The following is a 27,986-nucleotide window of genomic DNA, read 5'->3' on the forward strand; positions in this document are numbered from 1 at the left end:
TCATCCGCTGCTGACCAATAGCAGCCGCCCGTGACCGCGGCGGGGGCGGGTCACTCCCTTAAGGCGGTCTGCAGAGGCAAAAACGCGACGAGCACAACCGGACCCGGATTCTCCATAATGCTCGGGATTCGCTGCTGTGTGTACAGTTGCGTTTTTATTATTATTTCTGTTGAAAACACACCCGCGGTTGTGCCGCTCACTTCAGAAACATTAACGTTTAATTTGTTTTAATTAACGCAGACTAATAATTTATTCTTTCACATTTTCATAAACATTATTATATGATCATGATGTACAGTCACAGTGAATGCCGCTTATTGTATATATATGTACTGTTTGAAATCATAAAAATGTATCAGACCAGTGTAACAAAAGACATGGGACACAATAGTGTTAGTACAACAGATGTGGGGCGCAGCCACAGTGGTGGCGTTTATACTGCTAATGAACATTAAACAGCAAAATTATCATTTCTATTCAAACGAAGCAGCCAATTAACATAATTATGTTTACTCTTCAAATTAATCTTTTGCCTCGGTTTTTAAAATTGGATTCCTCATTTGTGGCGGACAGGATAAAGGAAACAATGGAACAAAGCTAAAATACTGGCATGTTAAGAATTCTGCAATAACAGCTTGTGCTTTAACCACATCCTATTTCAGTCTGCAGGTATGGAAGAGCAAGTCTACATGTCCTTAAATCAATATAAAAATCAATATTGAAATGATCATGCTATTATTATAATTTTCGTAATTTTTACTGTAGCAACCAATTTTTCTTTTCATCTGCGGTAATGGTGTCCGCTCCACAGAAGGGAGGCCATACGGAAAATAAATATAAACTTAGCATACAAATTACTGTGGGCAGTAAATAAAGCAGTTTACTGGGTTTTAATTAAATATCAAGCACTAGTAATTTTTTTAAATACTATTGCAATCTGAGTTCCTCCGAGAACCTAACAACAACAGCATTCATATAAATCTGCTTTAAACTTGCAGCTTCAATTTGGACAAATTAAACAGCACTTTTTTTTTAAAGATTAATATTAAAAGGTAATCGACAGTTAAATGTCATTTTACGAGTCTCGGTTGAGTAATGGTCCTGTGTTTCTCGGTGCGCGGCTGCAAAGGTCAATTTTCCCTCCTGAGACAATGTCCAGCAGAACGCGCTGGGTTATGGACTCTCTTCCCGGCGTCCCGGCGCGCACGTGACTGACTTGTTGACAGCAAAGAAATATATATTCGCTGAAATCAAATATTGCACGCTGTTGGCAACATTCGCCGAAAGGAGTCATAATTAAAAGCACCCGCCCGGAGCTCTGCGAGAGCCGCCGCCGCCGCCGCCGCGCAGCCCTTATCGGACTCCGGCGATCTGAGCTCCTTTGCTCGGGTCACCGGCGGCTTCTTTCACGCAAAAAAAAAAAAAAAAAAAAATATTATATATGCAAAATTAATTTGCCCGCGCGAGCAGCGCCTCCGAAACACCGCGTGGCACGTGGGCTGTTTTTGCGTGCCGCACCAGCCCTCTGGGGGTGTCTCGCGATGAGCGTCAAAAACAGGCAGAAAGTGTAAAGAGCATCGCGGTGAGTGTTTTACTCTAATATAAAATATACATATAGAGTTTTTCTTTTAAACTTTCTTGCTCTACGAGTAATTAAAATGTGTTTCTTACAAAATGTTATGATATACTATTATACATGTACCCTGTTTATATATTATAGTTGAGTAACAAGGTACCACGTCCCGCCAGGTTTACGCGGTGAACCGATTACGCGCGCTTTTCGATGCAGCCTTTCGCGCGTAAACGGCGACTCCAGCGCATAAACGCCACGCTGTCACTGTCTTAATTTTCTGTAACAACACGCTATACATGTTTTATTGTTAATCTGGCTCTTGGGTTCGCTTTCCTTGAATAATACTGTTAATACTGCGTTGAGCATAGCTCAACACTTGGTGTGTGTATTTCGTTAGAACAGGGGTTTCGAACCCCCCTTTCATGATTATGAATGTAGGAATTATTACCATTTTGGTAATTGTTTTTCACTGTAATTTGTTTCCTTTATGATCCTATGTGTTTTAATTTATGCATTTAAATGTACTATTCTGAGGAGGTGTCCATAGCCTTCACTAGACTACCAAAGGGGGGTCTATGGAATAAAGCGGGGGGGGGGGGGGGGGGGGGGGGGAGGAAAAAAAAAAAAAAAAAAGTAAGAACCCGTGATTTAAGTGAATATTTTATTTGAAAAATGTTTATTCTCAAGAAAGAAGCTTAACAATACTTCATATTTTGTGTGTTCTAAGGGCTTAGAGTTGGCCTGTACTCACCATTAATTTTCATAATTGTGTTTGTCTCAAGATCATGTAATTAGAATGTTATGTTGTGTTGCAGCCAAACAAACTGTCACACCTACACCACTAGGTGGCATAGTAGTGATAGTCACTGCTGCGCAGTCTTAAAGCGCCCAAGGTCAAATCCCCATGTAGTACATCTGACAAGGTATGTACCCTCTCTTAGGTAAGAATTGGGCAAGAACATTGGTTACCCCCCCATTAGGAGTCGAACTGGGACAGCGCTGTGCATAAACCATAATAGTGATTTACATTTATTCATTTAGTCTTTTCTGCAAAGCTACTTTATAAAAAAAAGCTTATTACAATTATTTACCCATTTATACAGGTGCTGAATTTTACTAGCGCAATTTAAGGTAACTACCTTGTTCAAATATACCACAGTGGGGGGTGAGATTCAAACCAGTGACCTTTAGGCCCAAAAGCAGCAGCTCTAGCCCCTCCATTACCAGGTGCCCCATGATGATGATGATCATTATTTTTATTATTGAACTAATAGGAACAGTACATATCCTGTGCAAAGTGCTTGGATCTCTTTGGTCTCTGCTTGAGAGCCCAGATCAAGACCTGGTTGAAATATTTGACCGACAGGAATGATGAAATAAACAACAAAAGCTGTAACTTTCAGTGACGTTTTCTGCGGGCGCTACTCTGTCTCTGTGCGCCCAGCGGAGCTTGGTGTGCGTAGCTGCGTTCTTTCTTCGCGGACGGGAAACGTTTCTACTTCACGTTACTACACCGGCTCCTCGGAGAGCGCGCGGAGCACTCAGCACCCAGCACTTCAACGCGTTTCCATTCGTCTCCGCGACATGTGACGCGCGATGGAGTAACAGCGCCACCCATCGGCCACCTCTCGCAATTCTGCCCTTGGAAAAACAGACAAGCATCGGGACAATGCGGCGAACAGCGGTACCAAGTACACGGAACCCAAACCACAGGAGATGATATAAAAAGTAGAATGATCACATGCTGACACGAGCTAGAAAAAGGGAATCCATCCTCTCAAAGCATTTCAAAAGGTTGAGAGTACAGTCAACACTGGTCCTGGTCTTTCCACTCTTTCAGTTGGGCACATTATCAGTTATTTCCCGTGAAATGCATAATAATTTCTTTTGCTGAACTATCCATCCATCCATCTGAAGAGTTTAACATTGAAAGCCTCCCCCCCACCCAAATTTTTTTACCAGGGTGCCAGAGGAGACCTCTGGAGATTGTAGGGACAGCTCCGACACGACAGTGCCCCCTGCTGGAAGGACATTAGCACTGTTCCAAGTATTGAAAAACTTTTTGGACCTTCATACATGTTCACAGCTAACCGTCTTATGTGCTTTAAAGTATTTCATTATAAAGTAGAGGTCACCTATAATTGGTCATAACTTTGTGGGTCCAACTTTATCACTGTAGCCTGAGAGACTGAGGAATGACTGTTATAGGCTAGCTGACAAATGGAAAAATCTAGACAAGTGCAAGTGTGTGCAGGATGGTCTGGACATTGGGTCAATACAGATGTGGCTTAAGGCCAAAGATCACAACACTGATTTAAGGGGGGCATAAAACCAATGTGCAAGTACAAATCTCAGATACTGCATCTTCTAGGAAGATGCAGGTTACCTACTGCTTTGACCATGTTAAACTATTACTTTCTCCTAGTTCAACTCCAGCACACATCACTTTGAGAAAAACAGCAACCCCAGGCAGGACACATGAAGTTCTTGAAACTGTGAAGCACTGCTACTGGAGACACCATGTCCCATCACTGCATTAAATCACACAGTCCTAGTGGTGCGACCTGTCCTGGTCACACGTTTCTATCAGTTTGTAACATAGCTAAAACTTTTACACAAACTGACAAAGGCTTCTCCGTTTATGCATAAGAACATGTAGTGAACCTTGTTCAAATGTCAAACAGCAGCAGAGAAGAGTGGGGCTCAACCCAGCAACCTTCAGATAACAAGGCTGTCATTATCCCTCATCCTACCAGCTTCAACCACTACATCTCCTCTAATCAGCACACAACATTCAATGCCAGGGGACATCTTTGGAGGGGGACCTTGTCTGTTCAGAAAACCTTGTAACTTACATTGCATCTCTTGTTAACAGTGTAGTTGAGGGAAAAGCTACATTTATGGTGAAAATCAAAAAAATATAGTATTCTACACCCTGAGGTGATAAATATTCTTTCACATCTGCATCTGGAAATGTAGTAATTACTTTGGTCTGATATTCAGACATGGCAGTGAGTTACAGTACAGAATACCGTATACAGAGTAAATGTTTAACCAAGGAGTGTGCAGTCAACTAACTACAGTAACTGCTCCAGCTGAGCCCCTCCTACACAGTAGACTGTATAAAGTGTTTTTAATAAGATTTTACTTAAGTGTTGTTCTTAGAAACCATCAGAAGGAATCAAGACAACACAGCAATGGAGTGTGAGTTGAGGTGCCGTACAAAATACAATCGAGGCAAAAAAGCGTTTAAAGGGGAAACAAACCCATTATGTCCCTACATTCAAGAGCAGAGTCAATTTCTCACTGAAATCAAAAACATTAATTGGGAAGGGGAAACAAAGAAATTCTGTTGAAATTTATTTGATATTTTGTTAAATTCATTGTCTAGACCTTTTGTGTTACAGCTCCAAGGCTGCAGAAAGAAAAAAGTTTATAGCATACATTCACTACCATTTCCCCTGAAGTTCAACGGATGATTAAACAAAGACATTTAAATGCATTCTTAAAAAAATTAACAGTAGTCAACGTTGCAAGTAAGGTGTTATAATCGTGATTGACTGTACAGGTTGTTTAATTATTCATCAGTTCTTGCGTCTCCCTTGCCTGGGATTCCATATCGCTATCCTGTCCAACAGAAAGGCCGCTTAGAGAAAGAGACCAGTCTTCCACTGGGGAGACAAAATGGCCTGCAACCATTTGCTGTAGCACTGAATCTGTTTTCAACCAAACAGAAATTAATAAAAAGGTTCAAACTGAATAGCTGCTAAAAATTTAAAAGATTTAAAAAATTCAGGCTGTATCAAAGGGCTTGGTATCAGACTTTCAAGATGTTGAAACAAAAGCAAAGTAGGACCAATAAATAAATGTCCATGTCTTAGCCACCGCTCTGTTGGTGGCAAGTGTAGTAATGCTCAGACATGACTGCACACTAAGGGCAAAAGCCAAAAAGTGACCATGCTTAGTGACAGGTAACTTTAGTAAACGTGGTTTCAGACATTTGCATGACATGTTAAGCGGGTGGTAAACTGGAGTAGCTAGTGGGCCCACTCTGCACAATTAAACATGTAGGGCGCTCACAGGGGTTTGCTCGGAAGTCAAAACATTGTCCTTGGCCACCCCCTTCCCCCTCACTCACATCAGCAGTGGCTTACAAATACATTTTTCTCCGCTAATGAAATAAAACTGCAACAGTTAGCTGCCTCCAACTACTGGTGTCCGAGAAGCTCCTATTAACCAGTTTACAACTGGTGTGCACAACTGGAGGAGATGAAGCCCAACCCTACTGAGCAGGACTGCCCTCACTGTGTATGTTTATCCATGTGTGTTAGTCTGAGCGAGTGGAACATAAAGTAAAACCTTCCACTCTGGCCAAGTAGAACAAATAGAAATGCAAGAAAAGATGAATACAAACTATGCATTTATAAATTATTTAAAAAAAAAAAAAAAAAAAAAAAAAAAAACTTTGCGAACCAATCTTTGTCCCAAAAGGTGAAAAGTCAAGCTTTTTAGCACTTAATTCAGGAGAAGGTTTGACAGTTTGAGGGGAAAAAAACAGAACTGGTAACAGCCCTGACAGCAAATTCACAAGATTTTAAACTACAACATATAAACAAAATTGGTCCAATAACTGCCAATATTAAATAACAAAAATGACCAATTGAAACAAACTGATAGCCATGTTTTTTTTTTTTTTTTTTTTTTTTAAAGGGAAACCATGCTTTTTTGTTGCATATCCACATTATCCACAGTAAAAAAGGATCCTTTTTTACCCAGTACATTTCCTATTAAGCAAATGTCTCTTGATTATGTTGAGGCTGGGTACAGTACTAATGATGTGTTGTAACAACCCCAGAATTAAGGAGAGGTAAACAGCTCTCAACTGGCCCACTGTTTTGTCTGTTTGGAACTTGATTTGTTGCCATCGTCGATGGTGTCATCATGGAGGGGTTTTGTTTTGCCTTACTGTTCGTTCGCAGCACTGGTGCCTCGAACCTGACCTGTTTTGCGAAGCTGGGAGAGAGAAAGAAAGCACAAGAAAAACAGGGTGAGAGCCACTGAAAACAAGAATGAGTGTCACCACACGATCGATACTTGGGCATTGTGCTTTGAGAGGCCAGTCTGCGTGCATGCTGGGAGCGGTGGGGGCATCACTCTACCCAGCCAGTGAAGGCCACTGCCTTCCAATGCTGACCACACAGTTCAGGGGTGCCAGCAAGAAAAACCCAAATGCCACTACCATCACCAGGTACAAATCACTCATCCCCACCCATTTCTCAACTGCAAGACTGGCTCCAGCCCAAAGACACAATCCAGTGTGTCTCAACTCTGGTCCAGCTCTCAGGCTTCATTTTCTTTAGTGCCATGGTGGTGTTAGGAGTTCATGCAGAGGTTGGGGCAAATGGGTGAGGTAAGCAGACAGGCAAGCACACAAGTCCTTGTTAATGGTACGCTTACATCCTACCCCCAGTGTCTTATACCCACTGCTCATGCCCAGTGTCTCAGAAGCAGGTTGTCCAGTTAAAATCCTTGGAGACACAACTGCTATTATACTGTTGGTCAGGTACTAAAGACTGATGGCATCAGCTGTGAATAAGTACATCATATCCCAAACTGCTGGCAGAAGTCTGCTTCTTGGGTCAGATATCATCATGCAGCAACAAAGCAATTTAGAGGCGTTACTCAGAAAGTAGGCTGAAGCAAGACAGATGTGTCTGTGACTGGATCCCCAGGAATCACAACAGTGACATGCAGAACTAGTCTTCCAGGCTAGTGTTGTGTCATGTTTGCAAAATGCAGGGCATTTAAATTGGTCTGGGAACCCTAGAAAGGGGAAAACTCCAAAATTTGGAGAAGAATACTTCCAAGGGCTGCAATTAGTGGAAATGTGATGAGTGGAAGCTATAGAAGCATGTTACACCTCTGACAGTGGGTCACATCCTGTCTCCCATCATCTGCTTGTAACGTTGAAGCTAAGAAAGCAGAACAGCCAATTTGAGCTGACACACCGGAAAATGGAAGGAAAAAACCTCACACACAGATATACAGTTTTATGGCACATTTGAAAGTGGCAGCATCCATGAGGACTGGCAAGAGAAGAGGAGGGACCATGGACCTAACAGCACAGCACACCCTGCTTCCACTGGGCTGATCCAGAGAGATGGGGGTATTCCAGAGTAGACATTATGCTTTATAAAACTGCAAGTTTAAAACCTCCCTGCAGTCACCTGAAAGTTCAGTTATCGTTCAATTATGTTTTACTTCAAAATAAAAAGCAGTTGCATCACCTGACCCAACATTTCAGAACAGTGGGTGGCCATCTGGTATTCCAACGGCCTTTGAAATTTTCTGTGAGGGGGACCAAGCATCCACCTATTGTTTATCCTTTCTGCCCAATTTGTGAGAACACCTGGGCAGTGGTAAGAGCACCACTTGCATGCATAAAGAATATTCATGATTAACTGGTGCGTACACAGCTCTAGCTATAGAACAGATACCAGGATTCCCTACCGACAAGAATCCAGCATAGGTGGAAGCAGTGTGGCAGCACATTCATGAAGACTTTCAGAGAGAACAGAGACATGTATGGCAGAGGTCGGGTGAGCCATGAAGGGGAGATGGGTGGTCCATCAGCAGGGACACAGCTCCACTTTCCCCCTGTGGGACTTACTCAGCCTGCCTCTGACCTATACTGGCTGTAGCTATTCTTCTGTGGCCGTCGTGCCCCTCACGGAGCCCTTCTGACGCATCTAGATGCAAAATAAAAGGGTCAATGGGCCAATCAGCAGGAGGCAGGTGGGGTTAGTAACGATCAGTTCAGCAAGGGACCATCCAGGGATGAGGCCTGGCCCAGTCCACATCCTGCCAGGCCATATGTTAGTCATTATCACAGTACAAATGGAGGGTACATGGAGGGAGGGGGGCACACAGTTAAGGTCATCTTAAGTCATTGAGTTTGCACTTACAGGTCCCTTTCAAGCTGATTCAGTTTCACTAAATTTGTAAACAGTTGAGTGATGTCATTAACAGTCAGGATATCATACATACATGAATACACATACATACAGCTGAAACATGTTTTGGCCAAACAGAGAATTACCAAGTTTGGTGGACAAAACATACCAATTCCTTTAAATGGGGCTGTTTTCATTTCACTGTTTGGTTAATCTTTACATGCTTTATATATATCATCAAAAAACAAAATTAAGTGCAGCACACATTCAGAAACAATTATAAGCTGAAATGTGTTGGCAATAAGGTTACATTGGAAAAGCACCAATTTTGCAGGGCCAGGCTATTTTGGTGACAAGTCGGGGAGAGAGGGATTGCTTATAATGAAACCCGGGGGGGGGGGAGAGAGACAGCATTTTTAAATATTTCCAGAGCAAAACAGAAGAATCACTTGGATGAGGTCTGACATGATCAAAATGCATGCCAAAATCTGTGGGGCTTTTGAAAAGTCAACCCAACACAGCTGTATCCCCTTTCAGTGAAAGCAGGAAGTGAGCCAAACCCGGTCCCAAATGCAAACCCACTGCTCTTCTGCAGAATCACGACACTAGAGAATAGGGTAAAAAGCATGCAAGTTTCACTCTGTACATAGGGGGGGGCCAGAGTAGTGTTAGAGTAGCCAGGTCTGTTTTAAGGCATAAATACAATGGCCATAAATATTTTTTCTGTGTGCAGTGTGGAATTATGTGATTTCCACATGCTGACATTGTCAGAAAGGTGGAAGCTTTGAGTGCCTCATTTGAACATCCAACAGCTACAGACCCCTGAAAGGGAAAGTAACTTTAAGATCAATAGTATAACTTGGTGGCTGTAAGGGTGAGGAATGCTAATGACTAACTGAGCACAGTGTGAGAAGCTGAGCTGTGACAACAGCATGCTGAATATTGAAGGAGGAAAACATTTCCCAGAAGTTCCATAAAGAAAGAACAAATGGTGTTACCTTCTGGACAAGGAAAAGCATTTGATAGGATATACTAAGCATTATTTGATAAAATTACTTGTTCCACTTCTTTCAGTAGCCCATTCACAGAAAGTGAAAGGCTATCTGTTCAGCAAAATTCTCATATTTCTCATTTGTTTGAGACTTTGTTAAAGGCTACAGTGCGCTTACCTCCTCCAGCTCACGCTGCGTCTCATCCTCCATTCGCCTGATGTCCTCCATGGTGAGCTCTATCCAGCTATCAATCCAGCAGAAGAGCTGGCGGTGGAAGTTGGTGAAGATCCTCTTCTCTTGCTGTCATGTGGTAGGAGATGACATGCGCTGCACTCACCACAAACTGACACCAATCTGGCCACTAGGGAGGCTTTAAAACCCTCCTCAATTACTTCATTAAAATACATCTGCATTCTATTTGCAAACCAATCAATATAATATCACAGGGAAACTGGAGGCAGTTCAGAAGTAGCTAAACAAGCCAAATATATAGTCTAAGAAAAGCCATGTGAGCTACTCACCCTGTGGATGAAGTTCTCCACCTTGCTTTGCAAGCCCCACCACTTGAACTTGACGGTGACCAGTTTGTAGGCACACATGCGTGGGCAGTCTGTCTTTGCGAGCAGCTCGTTCTATTTAAGTATGCACACAATCACAGAAGAGTGCAAATATGTAAGAGTCATGTCAATGCATGTACACGTACATTAATGTACACGCACTCGTATGGCACTCATGATATCACCTTCCAGTTGGGACCCAGAGGCCCCCGGCCAGTTTTCACAGACTGGAACAAGGCAGGGTCCTCTTCCGGCTTGTAGTCCTGCAGGAAAGGTATTCAAAGAGCGTGGTCATCCCCATGCAAAGGACTACATGACCTAATTAAAATTTTTTCCATTGATTCAACAAAGTGTTGGGACCAACAAAATGCATACAATTCCGTAACTAAGCTTGCTCCTGGATGATTTCCTAAATATCTTAAATCTAGCATTAAATACCCTACACAGATGGCCAAGTAGATTAAGTTGCTCTCATAACTGATCCACTTACGCAGTTAAAGTTCTATCAAAAATCTACTGAGACACACCAAGCCAGCATGGTTCTGCAACACCTCAACAGCATATGCTGACATTTTGACAGAAATCCCAGGAACACGCAACAAGACTTTGCAATGATTTACAAAGCAGAAATTTTTGCCAGTTTTTTTTTTTAAACCCATAAATCTATGAATGAAATGGGGAACTAAAGGAGCTTCAATATGCAGATTCTTATGTCCACCAACATAGCCGACTCATTTATAATATTATGAAAGAATTCATAAAACTGGCACTGTATATTCCTGCATATAAAATCTATTTTCTTAGGTCATGTAACTGACTGTGGTACATGAAACTAAAGGGCACAGGCCAGACTCCTGATGGCAACAAAGGCAAATCAGTATCAACAGCACCTTGTCTACAGGCCAAAATTAAAATAACACCACAGGATAATGCTGAAATGCAGCTTAAAAAAGGGGAGAGCAGATGAACTCACACCAGGTGCCACTTGCTCTCTATCTGCTATGTCAATGGGTACCACCTCCACCGTTTTCCATGTGGTTGGGTCAAGTTCATGAACCTGAAAAATCAGAGAATTCAGGATTCGGTCACAGATGGAGGCAAGCTACAAGTTCAAAGTAGGGAGATAAAAAGAATAGGCCAATCGGATGGAAAGTATCACTTACATTCTCTAGTGTCCCCAGGTCTGGTTTATGCCACGTCTCAATCTTAATGAAGAAATCATCTTTCATATACTCATTCTGAAAGGAGATGGCAAAAATCAGCAGTCATACAACATTTTTTGCCTAGTGTACAGGAGCCCAGTCTCTAGTTTACCTAAGATTCAAACAATTTCTACAGGAGCTAAGCATACAGGAACTAACCTTAGTGATTCTGGAACTGAGAATAGTGTTGAAACTGCAACATTGAACAGATAAACTGATTTGGGACAAAAGTCTGAAACAGTTATAATCTGGGACTGCGTCTAGATGTCATAAATTATGGTCCAACATACCAAACAGCTACCATGAGGGGTCCCTGTGCCTACTGGAAGACTAACTTTTCCTGGAAAGCCCTCTGTACGTGTCTATGAAAATAAATCCACACACAGATCTGAATGCCTCCAACGCATTGACCTCTGGCCTACTTGAGCCTCAACATTCATCCAATTAAGCAATTAAGGATTTGGAGCAAATGGCAGAGAAGTTGTTCCACTGGTTGCATCACTGTTACAGACTGAAGGCATAGAAATCACTTTCACTGCATTCAGAAAATTTGTCTAAAATGGTATGTAACACACGTTAATGTACTCACAGCTTTGCTGTGTATGTAGTAAAAGGTGGTTAATGAACCAGCAACTCACCGTCACAACTGTAGTCAACGAAGACGGTACAGCAGGAAAAGAGAGGGAAAATGGGGTGGAAGATCAGTTGATCAATGTAGACACATGTTTACAATATGTGTAATATACATAACGTGAGACTAGTGTCTTATAATGCAAGTAAAAATATACAAAAGAACTCAGGGAGGTATGCATCACCACTTCACTAGACATGTTATGGTATCAATTTCAACATCAGTCACAGGAGGAATAGGAGGGTTGGGGAGGACTTGGTAAGACTTGCAATGGGCAGGGTGGGATGAAGGAGGCACTGATGGATGAGGGCAGTGCTGGAAGAAGGCCTGGCCAGAACATTGCACGAAGGAATGGGCACAGGTTTGGATGAAGCCACACAAGGTTAGGCAAGATGTGCGGCAGAGCTGGGGGCAGGACTCACTGGTTCGGCAATACGGGTAGGCATTCCAGGCTTTCTCGTGGAACACCAGAGCCCCCTCTGGTGCAATCATCTTTACAAACCCAGGAACTTTACTGCATTGAGAAACACACCAGAGCCCACGTCAGTCAACAGTCACTGCTGGATTAAACAAATGAACCACATACTATCTTTAGGTGACATACGTAAGCACTTATTCACAAGGGCATGGACTTAAGATTCAAGCTTTACTGTCAAACATTTCGAATTTATTCAACTATTTTTTACATTGTCATCTGAATTTAGATGATCTATGATGAACTAGGCAAGAAGTAGCAGCCATGTGAAAGTGCGTGCTACAAAAATCAGTTAAAGTAACTTTTTGAGTTTATGGGTCTTTAATAATGGGTCATTAATGGGTCTGGCAATAAAAAAACCTTTATAGTTACTTTGGTCTGTACAACTACAGACACTGCAGACAGTCATTCATCAAACAAAACTATTGCAATGCATCATTGCAAAGGTAATAGGAGGCATATTCAGACAGGAGAATTTGACTCTTGTGATACAAAAAGTCAATTTGTCTAGGATCTCTAATACCAGGAGAAATGTTTTAAAACGAACGCCCCAGGGCATGCTGATGCACCTTAGACACAACATTTGCGATGCTGAACAACCAATAAGCAATGGTAACTTGAAGTGTTTGAAGTTAGCAGGCATAGTAAACACATGACCCTATCTGGCTGTGCTCACCTCTTCAAGTGATAAATCTTGTGTGTGTATTGCCCCTTCTCTCCCTCCTTCTCGTATGGCTCGTTCTTCAGCACCTCAATGCCCTCTCCTCCGCCCGTCTCATTCTTGCTGGCCTCCGCTACAGAGTACAGCTGCCCAACTTGGTACTGCCAAACAGCATATGATACAAGGTACTATCAACATTTTTTCCTGTTTCTTTCCATCATTCTCCATCATTTCACCAGTTACACTTTTTTAATACAAATGTGGGCAAAGAATGGCCAATTCTTGGTTCCAGGCTTCTTGCCAAATTGCTTTGGAGATCACGAGTCAGGGTTCCTGTTCATCCATAATTAATTATATATGTGCACTGCAGTGAAACATATGCAGGCTTGCCTTGACACTGTGACGGACTAGAGGCACACACTGACAAATGCAGAGACTGAGGGCCTAATTAGATTATTGGCATTGTGGAAACATTGCTGGGGGGTTCAACACAGTCTGACAAGGTCCAGCTTTGTCTGACAGCAATAACAGAGGGCCAGCATTGCCCGGTACCACCACTTCACTTCACTTCCCCGCCCCCCCCATGGTCACAAGCAACAACTGGCCTACAGTACCTTCTGCAATTGCACGTGTCATAGCCTTACTACACTGAGAGAGGACAGTGTACAGACACACACGTACAAATTAGACACACTTGTTTGTCTTGCACGTGCAGCAGCCGTACCCTCACAAAGAAAGCTTCTACAGGATGAGCTTTTCCTGCCTTTTAAGCTGTTCTCAGCCTTCTCTCCTGACCTCACTGCCCCAGCTCAAGTTCTCCACATACAGCCGCTTTCCAATTGGTTCACGGACAACAGCACTTCAACCAATAGGGAGAAACGGTCACATGTGGGAATTTCTGTTCATCTGTAATTGCCCATGTGTAAATTATTTCATTTGAATAACCTCATATACTGATAATGATACAAAAATCCTGCTTGCTTTTAGTCTGTTTATCCTTTTTTCATCCACAGTGTTGAACCACATTTGGTGACAGCATTCTCCCTCTCTCCCCCCCTTTCTGCCTGTCCAGAATTCAAATTCTCATGCCCTTCCTGCAGATGTCACTTTTCCACAAGCAAGGTTTTCGCAAATCATTTGCAAAAAGTATTTGCTACAAAAACACATCTATTTTGGGTCTATTTAAATAGTCATGTATCCACTGAAGTACATTAGGCAGAGCACAAGGTAACAATGAAAGTATTAAATACTGGACTTAATCCAGAGAACTCTGGGGATCAAATGTTACCAGAAAAATACCACAGCATGAATTTAGTGGTACTTTTGGTCTAAACAAACCAGATTAACAACAAGGTGATGACATCATGAAAATGGCAATTTCAGGCAGATTAATTTCTTACAAAGAGGCTTTCCTGAAATACTGCAAAGACAATCAGAAACCATAGCGTAATAGAGCTTAATTTTTCTTTAAAAAAAGATTTCAGGATTTGCTACATTTAAAGGCTTAAAAGAACAATTCAGAGTTTATATGTCAAAATTTTAAATACAGTATGAAGAAATGTCTGCAGATTATCTCTACTGTGCAGCAGCAAAGGCTTCATTGATGTCATGAAAATCCTACTTCACGATTGAGTTTCCATATGCACTTTCAAGAGTTTTCAAATTTATTTATTCTCCCTGTAGTAGACAAGGTGATTGCAGTCTAGCAGCTCTTACTAATACAGTAATGGACTTTCCCAAACAGAAGAGAGTTGGAGAAAACAACAGAAATGACTGCTGATCAACCATCTGTGAAGTGTCCAGTGAATCTGGAGCTCAGGGAACAGGAAAAATTTGCATATTTTGATGGCTGCTGGGGGTAGGTGGCTTATAGGGCAAGCAGCTCATTCTAACGTGCAACCTAAGGTCCCCACTCTCACACTGTGGTCTTTATGCTCATAGGAAGTGTAGGTTTACAGGTTAAACCAGTCAAAAAGTCACATGCTACTGCATCAGAAGACACTGTTGCAATTATTTTCACATAGACTGACTTGAGGGCTGCTAGTGAAAAATTATACTTCTGTTGTAACACTGAACAAAGTGCTTGACCTAAAATGATTCAGTACAAAAATACATTGGTACTAGTGGATAGAAGACAACCATCAGCTGTTTAATTCTTTAATGTGCATTATATAAAAACAATACCAGTTGGAGGAACTAAGGTGTATTACACAACTCAATATCCTTTTGGTGTCATCTTAGCTCAGAGATGGCAGGAAGTGATGTCCAGTCAGTAGTGAAGGCAGAAGAGGGACAAAACAGGAACTCACCTCTTCCACTGAGCAGGGTAAGACCACACGGCTGCAAAAGAAAAGGGATCAGAGTCAAGTCACTGAACATCACGAAAGAAAAAAACGACCCAAATGTTTCATGCTCAAAAGTTGTGGGAAATACATATTTACAATTCCACTTTTACACTAAAGAGAACACTGAACATGAAGTGCTTTCAGGCACATAAATTAATGAAGAAATCCATAACAGAGCTGAACCCCTTTCCCAAAGTAGTTCACCATTCTAGGTAACAAGGGAAAAAGGGTATGAGAGCAGAATCGGGGGGGGGGGGGGGGGGGGCACCGTCCTCTAGGCAATGGAACCTCTGAGACCCAGGCATGAACACCAATGACCAAATTTGGGACATTACACTATGCTTCACCCTGCTACAGCCCACCACTCCAGGACTCCTCCTTCCCTCTCTACTGTTCACACCCTTGCGGCAAAGAGCAACTTTCTTGGGCTAACTGGGGAGCCGCCCACTTCCTGATTCTACGACTGGCACTGCATAACCGCAGGTTACAGCAGGCGCAAGTGCCAGACAACGCCTCAGAATGCCTCCATAAGCAGCATGAGATGTGGAAGGGGGGGAAAAATTCCAGCAGCCTATGAGCAATATTGCCTAGTCAAGCCTGCCCAAAAACACTGGAAACAACGAACACTGACCTTTTAGTGTTTGTTCAAAATGTAACATCATTTGGTTGCTCATATCATGCCTTCAGTGGTCCAACAACCTGAAAACAGCATCTAACTTTCCGAAAAGCTGTACATGTACACTTATTTGGGAATGGTAAATGATGTAACAGTTACTGAACTGCAAGAGGAGGAAACCAAAGAATGCATATACTCTAACTAGAACGCACGATGGGAATGTAGCCGAGCTTGTGGCTACCATCAACAAAACCCTACACCGCAGACTTACCAGTCACTTGGTAATGCATCGAAAGACTAACTCAGTGTGAACTGTCACAGGAGTTTAAGGCACTGGCAATGAGAACAGACAACTGTCACAGAATAGCCTTCTTGTAAAAGCACCTAAGAAGAGTTTGACAGGATGAGGGTTGGCGGTCCACTGAACGGAGTAGTGTGGGGGATATCAGAGGAAAAAAAAAATCTGCGTCGGAAGAAAGACATGATTTCCACTGATCCTCAACAAAACTTCAAACTAATGCACAGTATACTTCAGCATAAAAAGCAGCTTTGAGGCACTGTCACAGAAAATTCCTCCTATTGTTTAGAAAACTGGAAAGAATTCTAACTATAAACTTGTTCTAAATATAGTCTTCATGACTTTGTAGCAATTATTTGTATTTTGTTTTGAACTGTTTATACATCACATCTTAACATCAAATGCCTTTTTCCCCGCATGAGGACAAGGTCTTTGGCTAAGAAAGGAAGACTGACAGGACAGGAAGCACTCAAACATTCACATAAAGACAACTCTGCTGCTTATGAATCGGATTCTGACAGCTATAGCTGTTTTACTTGCAAGGTATTCAGAGATGACCTTTCATCTGATCAGTGTTAATTCTGATAGCATACTTAAGCTACTAGTATAATCCTAAGGCTACCTCTACTTATTCACACTTGGTGACATCCTCCCAATGGACAATACTGAGGTGTCAGTATTACATTTACCCCTCAAAAGAGAGAGAAAGAAAGAAAAACATTCAAGCCTGGATTATCCATACATATATTAATTCAATTTTTTGACAGAAAAGGATTTTTGATGGTGAATCCTCACTGACTGTCTAGTTTTGATGTAAATTGCACAATCTATGTATTCAAAACACTTTCACAGCTTCATCAATACTGCTGTCTTGGAGGCGATTTACAAAGTACACAAAAGCAGACTGTTAGGAACTACAGCCAACATCTCTCCTACCCTGGGGAAAAACAGAAATCTCAAAGCTGCTGTTATCTTTAGTCACTTCCTTCCTCCTTCAGTCACTTTAAAGCAGGGCGCGCGAACACACAGCACAAAAAAAAAAAAAATACTGGTTGGCCAATAGTGGAAACCACATCTGTATTACCAGAAGAAAACCATCACCTATCCTCCATGTATTGCAGAGCTGCCAAATAAGACACACACGTTTGGTAAACAGATCAATGTTCCATTCGGCTGGGGTTTTCATAGGCACGCCAACAGCTTCCCCCCCAAAATCATTTATTTACAAGTGCGCTAATTAGCACATGTACTGCATTCGGTTTGTTTAACAATAGTTGTATAGCACAGCAATATACAACAGACTGAGCAACTGAATTGGACATAAATATATAGTAAAATTTAATATTTAGAGCACGATGTGTTATAATTCTGCATCAATTAAAACTAAATTGTTCGACTAAATATTGTTACTTTAAAGTATTTCTATGCGCTCACAGATGTTTTGCTTATAACTGCACTGCAGACGTTGCAGCTGAGGTTACTACTTCATTAGAACCTGCAACAGTACTGACAGTTTTCTATCCATCATTTCTTCCCACATCCGCCATACAAAGTAGCCCTGGCAAAAAAATTGGGATTCCAAGCTAAGGCCATCGGTTATTTCCAGACAGCACCGGGACAAAGTGTACAAGCCAGAATGTCTCAGTAAAGGGTCAAACCACCAGAATGTTTTTAACAGAAGTGACACATTACATTTACAGGTCACTGCACTGCCATGTGGATATGAAATTTCAGCACGGGCCCTTTTGTTGAATACTTAAATTTTTATGTATGTGTGTGTATATATATATATATATATATATCTCATTTAAAAACATTGTTTTGGAGGTGAGACGATATATGGTAAGAATATTATTAAATCACATCCAGCGGAAACAGTGTTGGGAAGGACAAAAAGTGAGGCATCATGCAAACCAAATTTACCAACATATTTACCGCACACACTTCATCCCCTCAAAGTCACTACCCTTCATGCTCACAGTAAACGGATCCGCGAAACAATTCTAGTCCGCAGCTGCTGAACTCGACAGGTACAGATCACGACTCAAGAGAGAATTCAAGCGCGCAGGTCTGCAGCAGCTGCTCGCGGCCCGAAGTGCGCGGGCACGCGCGCGCACTCACTCGGCGGCAATCAACAGGTGGAACGTGCACAGAGCGCGCGCGCGCGGCTCCACCGCTCAGCGGTTTCGCTCAGTTTTCACGAAAACGGGTCCGCGCGGCGCTGGGCCCACGAAGGGGGGTAACGGACGAAGCACGGGCCGGTTAACCATTTTAATCCAACGGCTAATTCAGTCCTGCTCTTTACACACGATAATAAGCTTCGGGAGCCTCGCAGGGCTGGCTGCACGAGCAACATCACCACCTTTCCCGGCGGGGGAGATAAAGGATAATTAAAATAATTAAATGACATGACGAGCTACTACCACTATTTATCCCCCTCAACTTCAGTAGTGGCTCGTAGACCCGGGCCGATGATGATGGTCCAGCCGGGTTTCAGTGAACACAAAAAGTTGGAACGAACCGCGAGGCTGAGTGAGTGAAGCCACTCGGCTGACTTAGTCGAAGTCAGTTGAAAGTTTTCGTCAGAAATGAAGTTGAGTGTTTCGGTTTCACACACTGCGCCCCAGGTCGGAAACACCCGCCCCTCGTGTTCGGTGCCAAACTCGAAACTGGCCCAAAGGGAAATGTCGCTAATCATTTCAGAGCGGCGGGTTAACGCGGTCAGATCGGAACTTTCGCGCGGCCAAGGCCGCCAAGGGGACCCAGTGGTGGGTGTCCATCGTCCGGGAAGTCCCGCGCCGCCAGGCCACGGCGAACACGACTCGAGCAGGTAACGAGCAGTCGCATCCCGCCCGCCGCTCGCTCGCTCGCTCGCTCCCTCCCTCCAGCAACTCTACCTCGTCAGCTTTTCTGCCGCCACGCCTAAAGCTTTCTCCGGGGAGCAGCGACACGTGAAGGCACTCGAATTGTGGGTCTTGTAAACGAAACAGCGTGACTTGTAAACTAAGTGCAGGGGTCCGTGTTAAAAGCGAGGGATTCCAACATTAAAACACTCATACTCACTATTCCTTGATGAGCACCATCTTCTCTCCACCGGCTGCGGCTGCGCGCGGACGCTGACGTCACGTGAACTTTTCGGCAACATTTCCATTCCGCCTGCGGCTGACAGCGATTGGTCAGATGAGGAGAATCCCAGCAACCTCGCTCCTCTGACTTAGGTTACCGATTGGGTAAGAAGTCTGTCCATCATCGAAAGGGTGGCGACAACTCGAGAAGTCTGGAGTTTTCACGAGACTGAACACGTTTGGATTCGGTATTCACTTCCTCCTAGCCGTTTGAAGTTGCAAACTTTTGGCAACTTTCCTAGGCCTTTTAAGGGGAAAAAAAAGAATTCATATACTGCAGTCTAGTCCACACGGCTAGTCCTCACTGAAGCGTACCAGAACTATATATAACCAAGATAACATGTAATAATTTAATCTCAAAGTAAATTCTTTACTTTTGAGTCTTCGCCAACTTAAGTTAAGGTTCAGTGAAACAGTCCCGTTAGTCCAATTCCCGTTGCGAGAGAGTGAAATAACCATAATTTCTTAATGAAAATGCCCCATGCAAAAATATTTCCCCTAAGGTACTTTAATAACAAAACGAAAGTTATTTTTATTATTGCATAGCAACATCAACATATTGTAGAGTAGAGGTGCTGAGGCGATCGGTGTAAAAAAAAAAAAAAAAAAAAACTTGTCCAGTGATGCTTGTACATAATTGTGTGCTTGTGGGTACGTTCATTGGTTGTGCCGAGTGTTTATGCTGGTTTTCCCCCTAGGGCATTCTGGGAAGTCCTTGTTGGGAGCTCACAACCGTGATTGGGAATAAACTAGATGAATTAAGACTTCAGTTTTGTAGTACTGTACTGCTCACATATCATGAACTGGTATAATGAGGTAGGTTAATGAAGTTACTTTCTGGCTTTTGGGCAAAATCACTTATGATTTATGAAATCCTTGTCCTTACACTTGCTTGCTGCGGCAGCACTACAGGGGGCGCAACAATATTGTTCCATATGTAATAGTACTTATTACTGTGGTCTGGGCAGAGACATTTTGATAATTTGGCTGGCTGATGTAGGCCCCAGGTCAGTGTCTGTCTGCAAAGCAAGTGGACACAATACAGTTAGAGGTGCTGTGTTGCAAAACGGAAACGAGATTCTTTATTTAGTGTAAAGATATTCATGTTATTAAAGCTATTTATGTGCTTTAAATAATTGAGTTAATAGTCACGTTTATATCTTCTTTCTAAAAGGTAGAACCCAAGTTCATATAGTCCCTCCTGCGATAATGGCCTTGAGAAAAGTATACTTGTACCCCAATTTACGAAGTTAGGATCGGAAGTCTGTTTGTAACTTTGAATTGTTTGTAAAACCTCCCACTACATTACAGTTAATACAATCTTAATGGTACATCTTAATCCCTCAGTTTATTCATAGACTGACTTTTTTGTTAAAGACATCAGATGAATCTACAACTGTGTAATTAAAGTAAAATTTGATGCAAGACTTTATTCTGTTTTCATCCTGAAGTCAGTGCAAGACCTCAGTAATCATCGGTTGCAAAACAGGATGCAATCCAAACTAGATGCCAGTTTGTTATCTTTTATCTACATAAAGGGACATTAAAATGTACTTTAAAATCAGGGAAAATAGATGTGCGATGCTCATCCGCTACTCAGTGTCTTTTGCGCTACACAGGTGAGACAGTGCTGCATTATTTTACCTGTTACTTCTACGCTTCAGGTGCCAAAAAAAAGATAAAGAGTGAAGTACACAAAGGATACAGAAAGTATTGAAAACCCGACTGTACCATATGACCACAATGAAGCAACAGGTTCATCACATAAATGTCTGTCAGAATTTTCACCTTCAATTTCGAAAAGCGTAATAACGGACACATACCTCTGTTTTTTTTGCTGCTTCGTATAAAAGTTTCTGATTTAGCAATGGAAAAATAGAAAATGGTTGAAATCTGTTTGGGCAGCTGGTGGTGTCGTGGTTGGAGCGACTGACTTTGGCTCTGGAGGTTGCCAGTTTGATCCCTGCCTCCGGCTGTAGTGTCCTTGAGCAGGGTGCTTGCCTTGCCGTTGCTCCAGTACCTTCACCCAGGTGTGGCCCTGCAATGGACTGGCATCCCATCCACACTGTGTGGCCCCCACCCCTTCAGCCTTGCACCCAATGTCTCTGGGATGGGCTCCGGCTCACTGCAACCCTGCTTGGGAGGGGTAGTTATTGAAATTTGTTTGTTTGGATTAGGGTTAGGGAATATGCTTTACTGCCGACTAGTGGCAGAAATCGGAAACGCACGGAACTTTTGCTCAAATGGAAATTTTCCCAAAAAAATAAATAAATAAATAAAAAGAATGAAATAAAAATAAACTCAGAAAAGTTGTACCTTTGGTGCAAGTGTAATTACACTCAATTCCACTAAAAATACTCTGCTGTATAAATGGGTAAATCTAAGTATCTTAATAGTGTAAGTCACTTTAGAGAAAAAAAGTCAGATAAAGGAATATATGGAAGATAAAAAAAGGTTACATACTAGACATCTTAGTGCTTTTTCATTGTACAGGACGTATTATATGAGAGCTGAGAGTACGTGTACAATTTAAAAAGAAATGTCAGCTCAGCATTGCTGTTTGAGACTGAAATTACTGTTCTTAATGCTTTAATAAATTTGAAATGCCTTTTTAAATTACGTATTTTGTCATAGTTTGCAGAAAAATGTCTGCAAATATTTTTTCAAATAACTGGAGAAGCCACTCAGTGGCACAGTGCCTAATTTTCTGTAGACACCATGCAGATTTTTCATTCCGGGTTTCTGATGATGAAGGTTTACCGGCCTTCTGTTTTCGTATCACTGTTACTGGGGGCAAGTAGGTTGTCAGTACAAAATGAAAACGATGGAATTAAATTATTAAGGGTGCGAGTTGGAGATGAAACTGAAATGTCTTTCTACAAGCTGCTCAATTATTTTAACTTGCAGTAGTGCTTGTTTACATGCACATTTATGCATTTAGCAGACACACTTTTCTCTGAAGTGAAAGGTTATGGAGCAGATAGAAAATCAATAGAGAAGCAGGTCCAAAAGAGATGTTTTGAGACCATTGTATTGTAAGATTTATGTTTGTTACTTCATTTAGCAGATGCTTTTCTCAAAAGTAATTTCCTTTGAACACTATGAAGTGTTATTAGCCTGCACCTCTTCACCAAGGTGACTTATACTGCTGTATATTCTACTTACAATGTGTCACTCATCCATACATCAGTGGAACACGCTCTGTCGCTCATACACTATGGGTCACTTAGAGTCACCAATGCACCTGAAGTACATGTGGATTGGTCTGTGGACTGTGGGAGGAAACCCACGCAGACACTGGGAGGACATGCGAACTCCACACAGACACAGCGGGGAATTGAACAAACATCCTTTCCCACCACCCAGGTGCTGTAAGACAGTAGCACTATTTGAATGATATGGTTTTCTATAAAACTACCCAACCACTATTATTACACACACTGAAACCGCTTGTCCCAAGCAGGGTCGCGGCGAGCTGGAGCCTAACCCGGCAACACGGGGCATAAGGCTGGAGGAGGAGGGGACACACCCAGGACGGGACGCCAGTCTGTCGCAGGGCACCCCGAGTGGGACTTGAACCCCAGACCACCCGAGAGCAGGCACAGGCCAAACCCGCTGTGCCACTGCACCCCCTTCACTATTATTACTGGAAGTAAAAGTACTTGAAAAAGTAATAATTACAACATTTAAAGCTAAAATTTATGAAGTAAGACTCTGACCCACCTTTGTATTCTAGTTCTTCCATGGTAATGTCTGCAAGACAAACTACATGCATGTTTAGTATTAAAAGTGCTACTAAATATTTGATGTGTTGTGTTTCAGCGGGTGTCAGTGCAATATTTAAAGGCTTAAGGGCATAAAGAGGAAATAATGGCATTGTATAACAAATTGGCTCCCCATTCAGTCACATATGAATTAAGACCATTAGAAGAGGAAAGTTTTGATTTTTATTGAAACCATTTTACTGATAAATGACTGATGCTTTTTCAGTTTCTGAATGAAAAAGCTTGTGTTTCAAAAACTGCGTGCTAGAAAGACATTGAAACATAGAATAGTAAGATAATCCATGCTTTAATGACACTCAATTCACAAAGATTTCTGGCCAAGTGCCTTTTTTTCCTCAATTTCAATAAAAATATGAAATATTTTTCATTTTTACATGGTTCTGTTTGTTTTTTTTTCCCCTATTATAAAAAAGTTTAATACTGATTGCAAAACACTGGATTTAATTTACAAAACAATAACTATAATAATACAATAACAATCAATAATAACAATAATTATATTAAAGCAAAATCAAATAAAATTAAACAAAACAGTCCAAGCTGCATCTTCTTCTATTACACAAACAGCAAGTTTTTTTTTCCCAGAGGAAATACTGTTTGGCATCAGAAGTTTTCCTGACACTAACAACGTCAGGTTTTCAATCTCTCACTCTTTACAGTGTGAATGGAGGCTTAGGGATCAAGTGCTCCCCTGTCCATCTGAACAATTCAACGACAAAACATTAACATCAACTCTTCCTTAGTCAATAAGCACAGGCCAGAAGTGTCTTTTTCAGCATTTCAAAAAATGACCGGTGAGAACGCTCAACTGAAAGGTAACAGCCAACTGTTAACTGTACCACTCGGAACCAGAAGGTAGGAAAACCATCCAAACTGGGTGTTTAAAAAAAAAAAAAGGTTGTTAAAAGTCTCAGCATTTGGATGAGGGGAAGAATCTTCCGGGTGACAGGAATTTATACCCGTTCCCCGCAGGCAGCCTGATGGGGCAGGCTCCGGGGCTGCTTCTGATGGAAGTGGCAGGTGAGGCAGTTGTGTTCCTGGGGTCGGTCATGTGGTGACCGTTAGGTGGGTTTTTTGAGCTTCTCTCGAGTGACTGCAGGCCCAGCTGCTGTAGCTCCATGCTGTCGGCTGCCCTGCCCGGCTTGTTGTGGCGTGGGGAAAGGTTGAGGAGGCCAAGGACGTCCCTCCTGGCTGCACCCACAGCTGCGCCTCCGGTACGGAAGGCCCGAACAGGACCCGAGTGCTGGCCCTGTTGATGGCCGGTGCTGGCCCAGAAGGTCTTCAGGTTGTGAATGGCCTGCACCTTCTCATCAATGGCAGCCAGCTTGAGCCGATCGAGGTCAGGGGCATTGGCCGGGCTGGATCGGGTGGAGCCCGTGGAAGAGTAGGAGAGGGCCGGAGAAGGAGCGCTACCGCCAGGCGACTGATGGCCAGAGCTAGGCGAAATGTTGCTGGGGGAGCGTGAGATGTGGCCACTGTAGGGAGAGCTGGGGTACTTGAGCTTGAACTGGGCCTGGGTATCCAACGTGGGGGAGGAATGACCACCCTCCTTCAGGGACGTGTCCGAGGTGGCGGGGCTGCTGTAGCCCGAGCTTACCTTCTGAAGGGAGGAGGTGCGGGACGGAGGCTTAGGGCGGCTGGGGAATGTGGGCGACTGGGCCTTTGTGCCGGTGCCACTGTTTGGCCGACTGAAGGCACTGGTCTCTGAGGAACGAAAGGCAGAGGCTCCGGTGGGGCTCGGGGTATGTCCAGCTCTGAGGGCATTACCCTCGCTGGCCAGCCCACTCGTCCTTTGGAGGTTTTCCACTGCCTGCAGGTGACTCTGCGTCTCTTCCAGAATCTTCTTTGCCAGCTCTTGGGGGTCTAGCGGGGCCCCTGCTGTCTTCTCCTCTTGGGATTTGACCGTGCTGTCCGTCTCTGTGCTGGACTGATCCGACTCACCTGTGTCTGAGCTGTTCACTTTGCCCACCTTCTGGAAAGGTGAGCTAGGACTTGGCACCAGTGCAGTCTTGATGGGTGAAGTGGGTGTGCTCATGCTGCCCCGTGAGGAGACGGAAGCCCCGTAGCGGTGCTCGCCGCCCCGGCCAGCCCCCCGGCCACGGGACTGCCGGTGCTTTGCTGGAAGGGGCAGGGTGTCGCAGTGGCCGCCCAGCGGTTCGCTGCTGATGATGGAGAAACCCTGGTACTCATCCTCTTCACGGCCCTCATGCGGGGAGGAGCGACTGCGCGGGACACCTGTGTGCCTGAGTGAACTAAAGTGTCCTGCCCAGCCACGGTGTCGTTCCAGCTCCTGCTGCCGGGAGCGCTGGGCCAGAAAGTCGCTGGCACTCTCTGATTTGGACACAAAACTCAGGGATGAGGCCACAGAACTCAAGCTATAGACAGAGATGGCATCGGAGGCCAGGCTGTCAGGGCAGGGTGGGGAGAAGGGTGGGTTGGGGTATCCCAGGGGTAGCTGGTTAGAGACAGACTGAGCTGAGGCCAGGGACTCCAGTGAGGAAGAGCTGTCCAGGCTGAGGCGTTTGGGCACCTCGGTGGAATCTGGGAGGAGACAGAAGCAGAGGAAATCGGGAGATGATGAGACCAAGAGCTGGAAGGAGAGGTGATGTAATACAGACGTCCCTCAATATACAAAGTTAATCAGTTCTTGAAAATAGTGCGGATATCAAAATTTCGGACACCGAAAGCCTACTTCCCATTATTTCAAATGGAGAAAAATAACACATTCTCAGTTGATCCAAAATCCCCAAAATATTTTCCCAAACACCACTAGAACACTGTAAATCGTCTACATAACTGTCAACCTATGATTTCAGCACATTATAAAACACATGGATTTACATACTTACTAGTAATTCCCACTTTTCTTTTTAATTGATCAGTTCTCCGCAGGATGAGAAACAAAACAAGCATTGATCCACCGAGAATGCCTTTATAAACAACGTTCTAAAAATGTGCACTGCTGACAAAATACGCATCATATCCGAAAACCCATCAGCGAAACTTTTCCCTGCTAATTGCGCTGCTGTCTCCACAGTCATTCAATTAAATAACACTCCCAATACGGCTGATCGGCCCTCCTGTGGAATTTCATACATTTCCCATAATGCCTCACTCTCTTAAAGCAACACTCTTACATTCCTAACACAGCAAGAGATGAAGCGATCTGGATGTAGATAGACCGACTACAGTGCATTACCGCACTTCCACTTTTCCGCACGCATCAAATATTTTTGGACGTGCTTCGGATACATTTCGTTATACTGATCTTTTTGTTCTTTAAATTGAAAATTAGATATCAGCAAAGGGGCGTGGTGGCGCAGCGGGTTTGGCTGGATCCCATTCTCTGGCGCGTCTTGGGTTTGAGTCCCGCTTGGGTTGCCTTGCAACGGACTGGCGTCCCGTCCTGGGTGTGTTCCCTCCCCATCCAGCCTTGCGCCCTGTGTTGCTGGGTTAGGCTCCGGCTTGCCGCGACCCCGCTTAGGACAAGCGGTTTCAGTCAGTGTGTGTGTGTGTGTGTGTGTGTGTGTGTGTGTGTGTGTGTGTGTGTGTGAGATATCAGCAGTTATTCAAAAATTTTGGATAAAGAGAATTTGTAAATCGAGGGATATCTATATAGTTATGCCACTACAGAGTAAGTGCACTCTTTGCAGAGGCACCATCACAGGGAAACTTGTAACAAGTACCTCTGAGACGGAGACTGAAGGGAGATGGAAACCGGGAAACAAAGCACTGGGGTCTTACCAAAGAGCGCTAGCAAGGACTGCAGGGCAAAATGCATGGTGCGGCGATTGGCCTGCTTGCCAGTCTTCAGGACCACCTCCTCCTGGCCCACTTCACACAGGTCAAACCCTGGGAGCAAGAAAGTGACAGAAGCACAGGGATCACTCAAACTGCAAAGCCACATGTCCGAAATTAAGTGTCCCAACCGGCTGTGTGAAATCGTCACGCACCCAATGCAGCAAGGAACTCGTGGCAGCCGGGCAGCCTCCACAGCTGGACGCTGATTGACACCTGGATGGGTGCTGAGCAGAAATCCTGCTCCTTCTCTCCTGTCTGCAGCTGGACTAACACCTGGTGGAGCTGTGAGAGAGACAGAGTCATTATGTCCACCGAACTGGGATGTGTGTGTGTGTGAGGGTCAAAGGACCCCGAAGGACTCAATGTGAGTCAACCAAAGGTTAAAGGTTAAATTTTTTCCTCCCCAAAACTGAGGGATGCGTGCATGGTTACCGTTCCCCTGAGCACTTGAAGTTTTTTCCAGCTACTCCCTTTTTTGGCAGGTAGCTGTCAGTGCTGGGAATGTGCATCTGTGTTTTCCAGGCTCATGAGGACAACTTCCGTATGACATGGCGTAAGCGCCATTCCATTACAGCAATTTACAAACAAACATGGGTCTTGTGGACGGATTAGCTCCCTGGGACTGCGTGGCCTTTGTACAGCCAAGCTCCTTAAGAAAAAAAGTCCATCCTGAGCTGCCACTCAGAGGATTTCGACCTCTGAATCAAAGGAACAACCTCAGCCCAGCTGGTCACCAGGACTTGGCGACTCGCAGATAAATGCCGAGAGGTTCCAGTCACGCTTTCTGACAGTAAACACACGACAAACACTATTCAACCCCACAGACTCTTAACTGTTTTCTATTTTTCAGGCCGTCTGTAAAATAAATTGTTGGTGCCGATCGGAGATTCATCGAGCTCTTGTTGACACGAGACTTACCATGCCCACCATGTTTTTAACCGCCTTCATGTGGTGGGTTAGCGGGGAGAAGAA

General features: G+C 43.6%; 2 protein-coding genes across 4 annotated transcripts in view; both read right to left on the bottom strand.

Annotated features, from left to right (window-relative positions):
- Positions 1–4,920: 4,920 nt before the first annotated feature.
- Positions 4,921–19,441, bottom strand: pitpnb (phosphatidylinositol transfer protein, beta). The gene is made up of 12 exons (XM_018754143.2): positions 19,367–19,441; positions 15,354–15,384; positions 13,060–13,205; positions 12,331–12,422; positions 11,916–11,923; positions 11,239–11,313; positions 11,049–11,132; positions 10,261–10,338; positions 10,040–10,150; positions 9,696–9,818; positions 8,244–8,322; positions 4,921–6,586 (listed from the first exon to the last, which is right to left on the bottom strand). Exons 1-11 carry the CDS (start codon positions 19,384–19,386, stop codon positions 8,275–8,277), a joined length of 816 nt encoding a protein of 271 aa, XP_018609659.1. The 5' UTR covers positions 19,387–19,441; the 3' UTR covers positions 4,921–6,586; positions 8,244–8,274.
- Positions 19,442–23,456: 4,015 nt separating this feature from the next.
- Positions 23,457–27,986, bottom strand: part of ttc28 (tetratricopeptide repeat domain 28) — a 152,322-nt gene continuing 147,792 nt past the window's right edge. For 2 of the 3 annotated variants that reach the window (XM_018753462.2, XM_029252745.1), the window contains 4 exons: positions 27,933–27,956; positions 27,167–27,296; positions 26,958–27,065; positions 23,457–25,754 (listed from right to left, as the gene is read on the bottom strand). In XM_018753462.2, the coding sequence (XP_018608978.2) occupies positions 24,124–25,754; positions 26,958–27,065; positions 27,167–27,296; positions 27,933–27,956 (1,893 nt within the window). In that variant the 3' untranslated portion in view covers positions 23,457–24,123. The remainder of the gene's footprint in view (positions 25,755–26,957; positions 27,066–27,166; positions 27,297–27,932; positions 27,957–27,986) is intronic. The other variant, XM_029252744.1, reaches the window with a different exon arrangement.

The sequence above is a fragment of the Scleropages formosus genome, chromosome 6 (genome assembly GCF_900964775.1).
Source record: "Scleropages formosus chromosome 6, fSclFor1.1, whole genome shotgun sequence".
Classification (NCBI taxonomy): Eukaryota; Metazoa; Chordata; class Actinopteri; order Osteoglossiformes; family Osteoglossidae; genus Scleropages; species Scleropages formosus.

Coding starts and splice junctions, on each gene's coding strand:
- pitpnb (XM_018754143.2), bottom strand. CDS start 19,386: ATGGTGCTCATCAAGGAATA. Junction 15,385..19,366: donor ATGGTGCTCATCAAGGAATA/GTGAGTATGAGT, acceptor TTTCTTTTGCAG/CCGTGTGGTCTTACCCTGCT. Junction 11,133..11,238: donor ACCTGGGGACACTAGAGAAT/GTAAGTGATACT, acceptor CTGATTTTTCAG/GTTCATGAACTTGACCCAAC.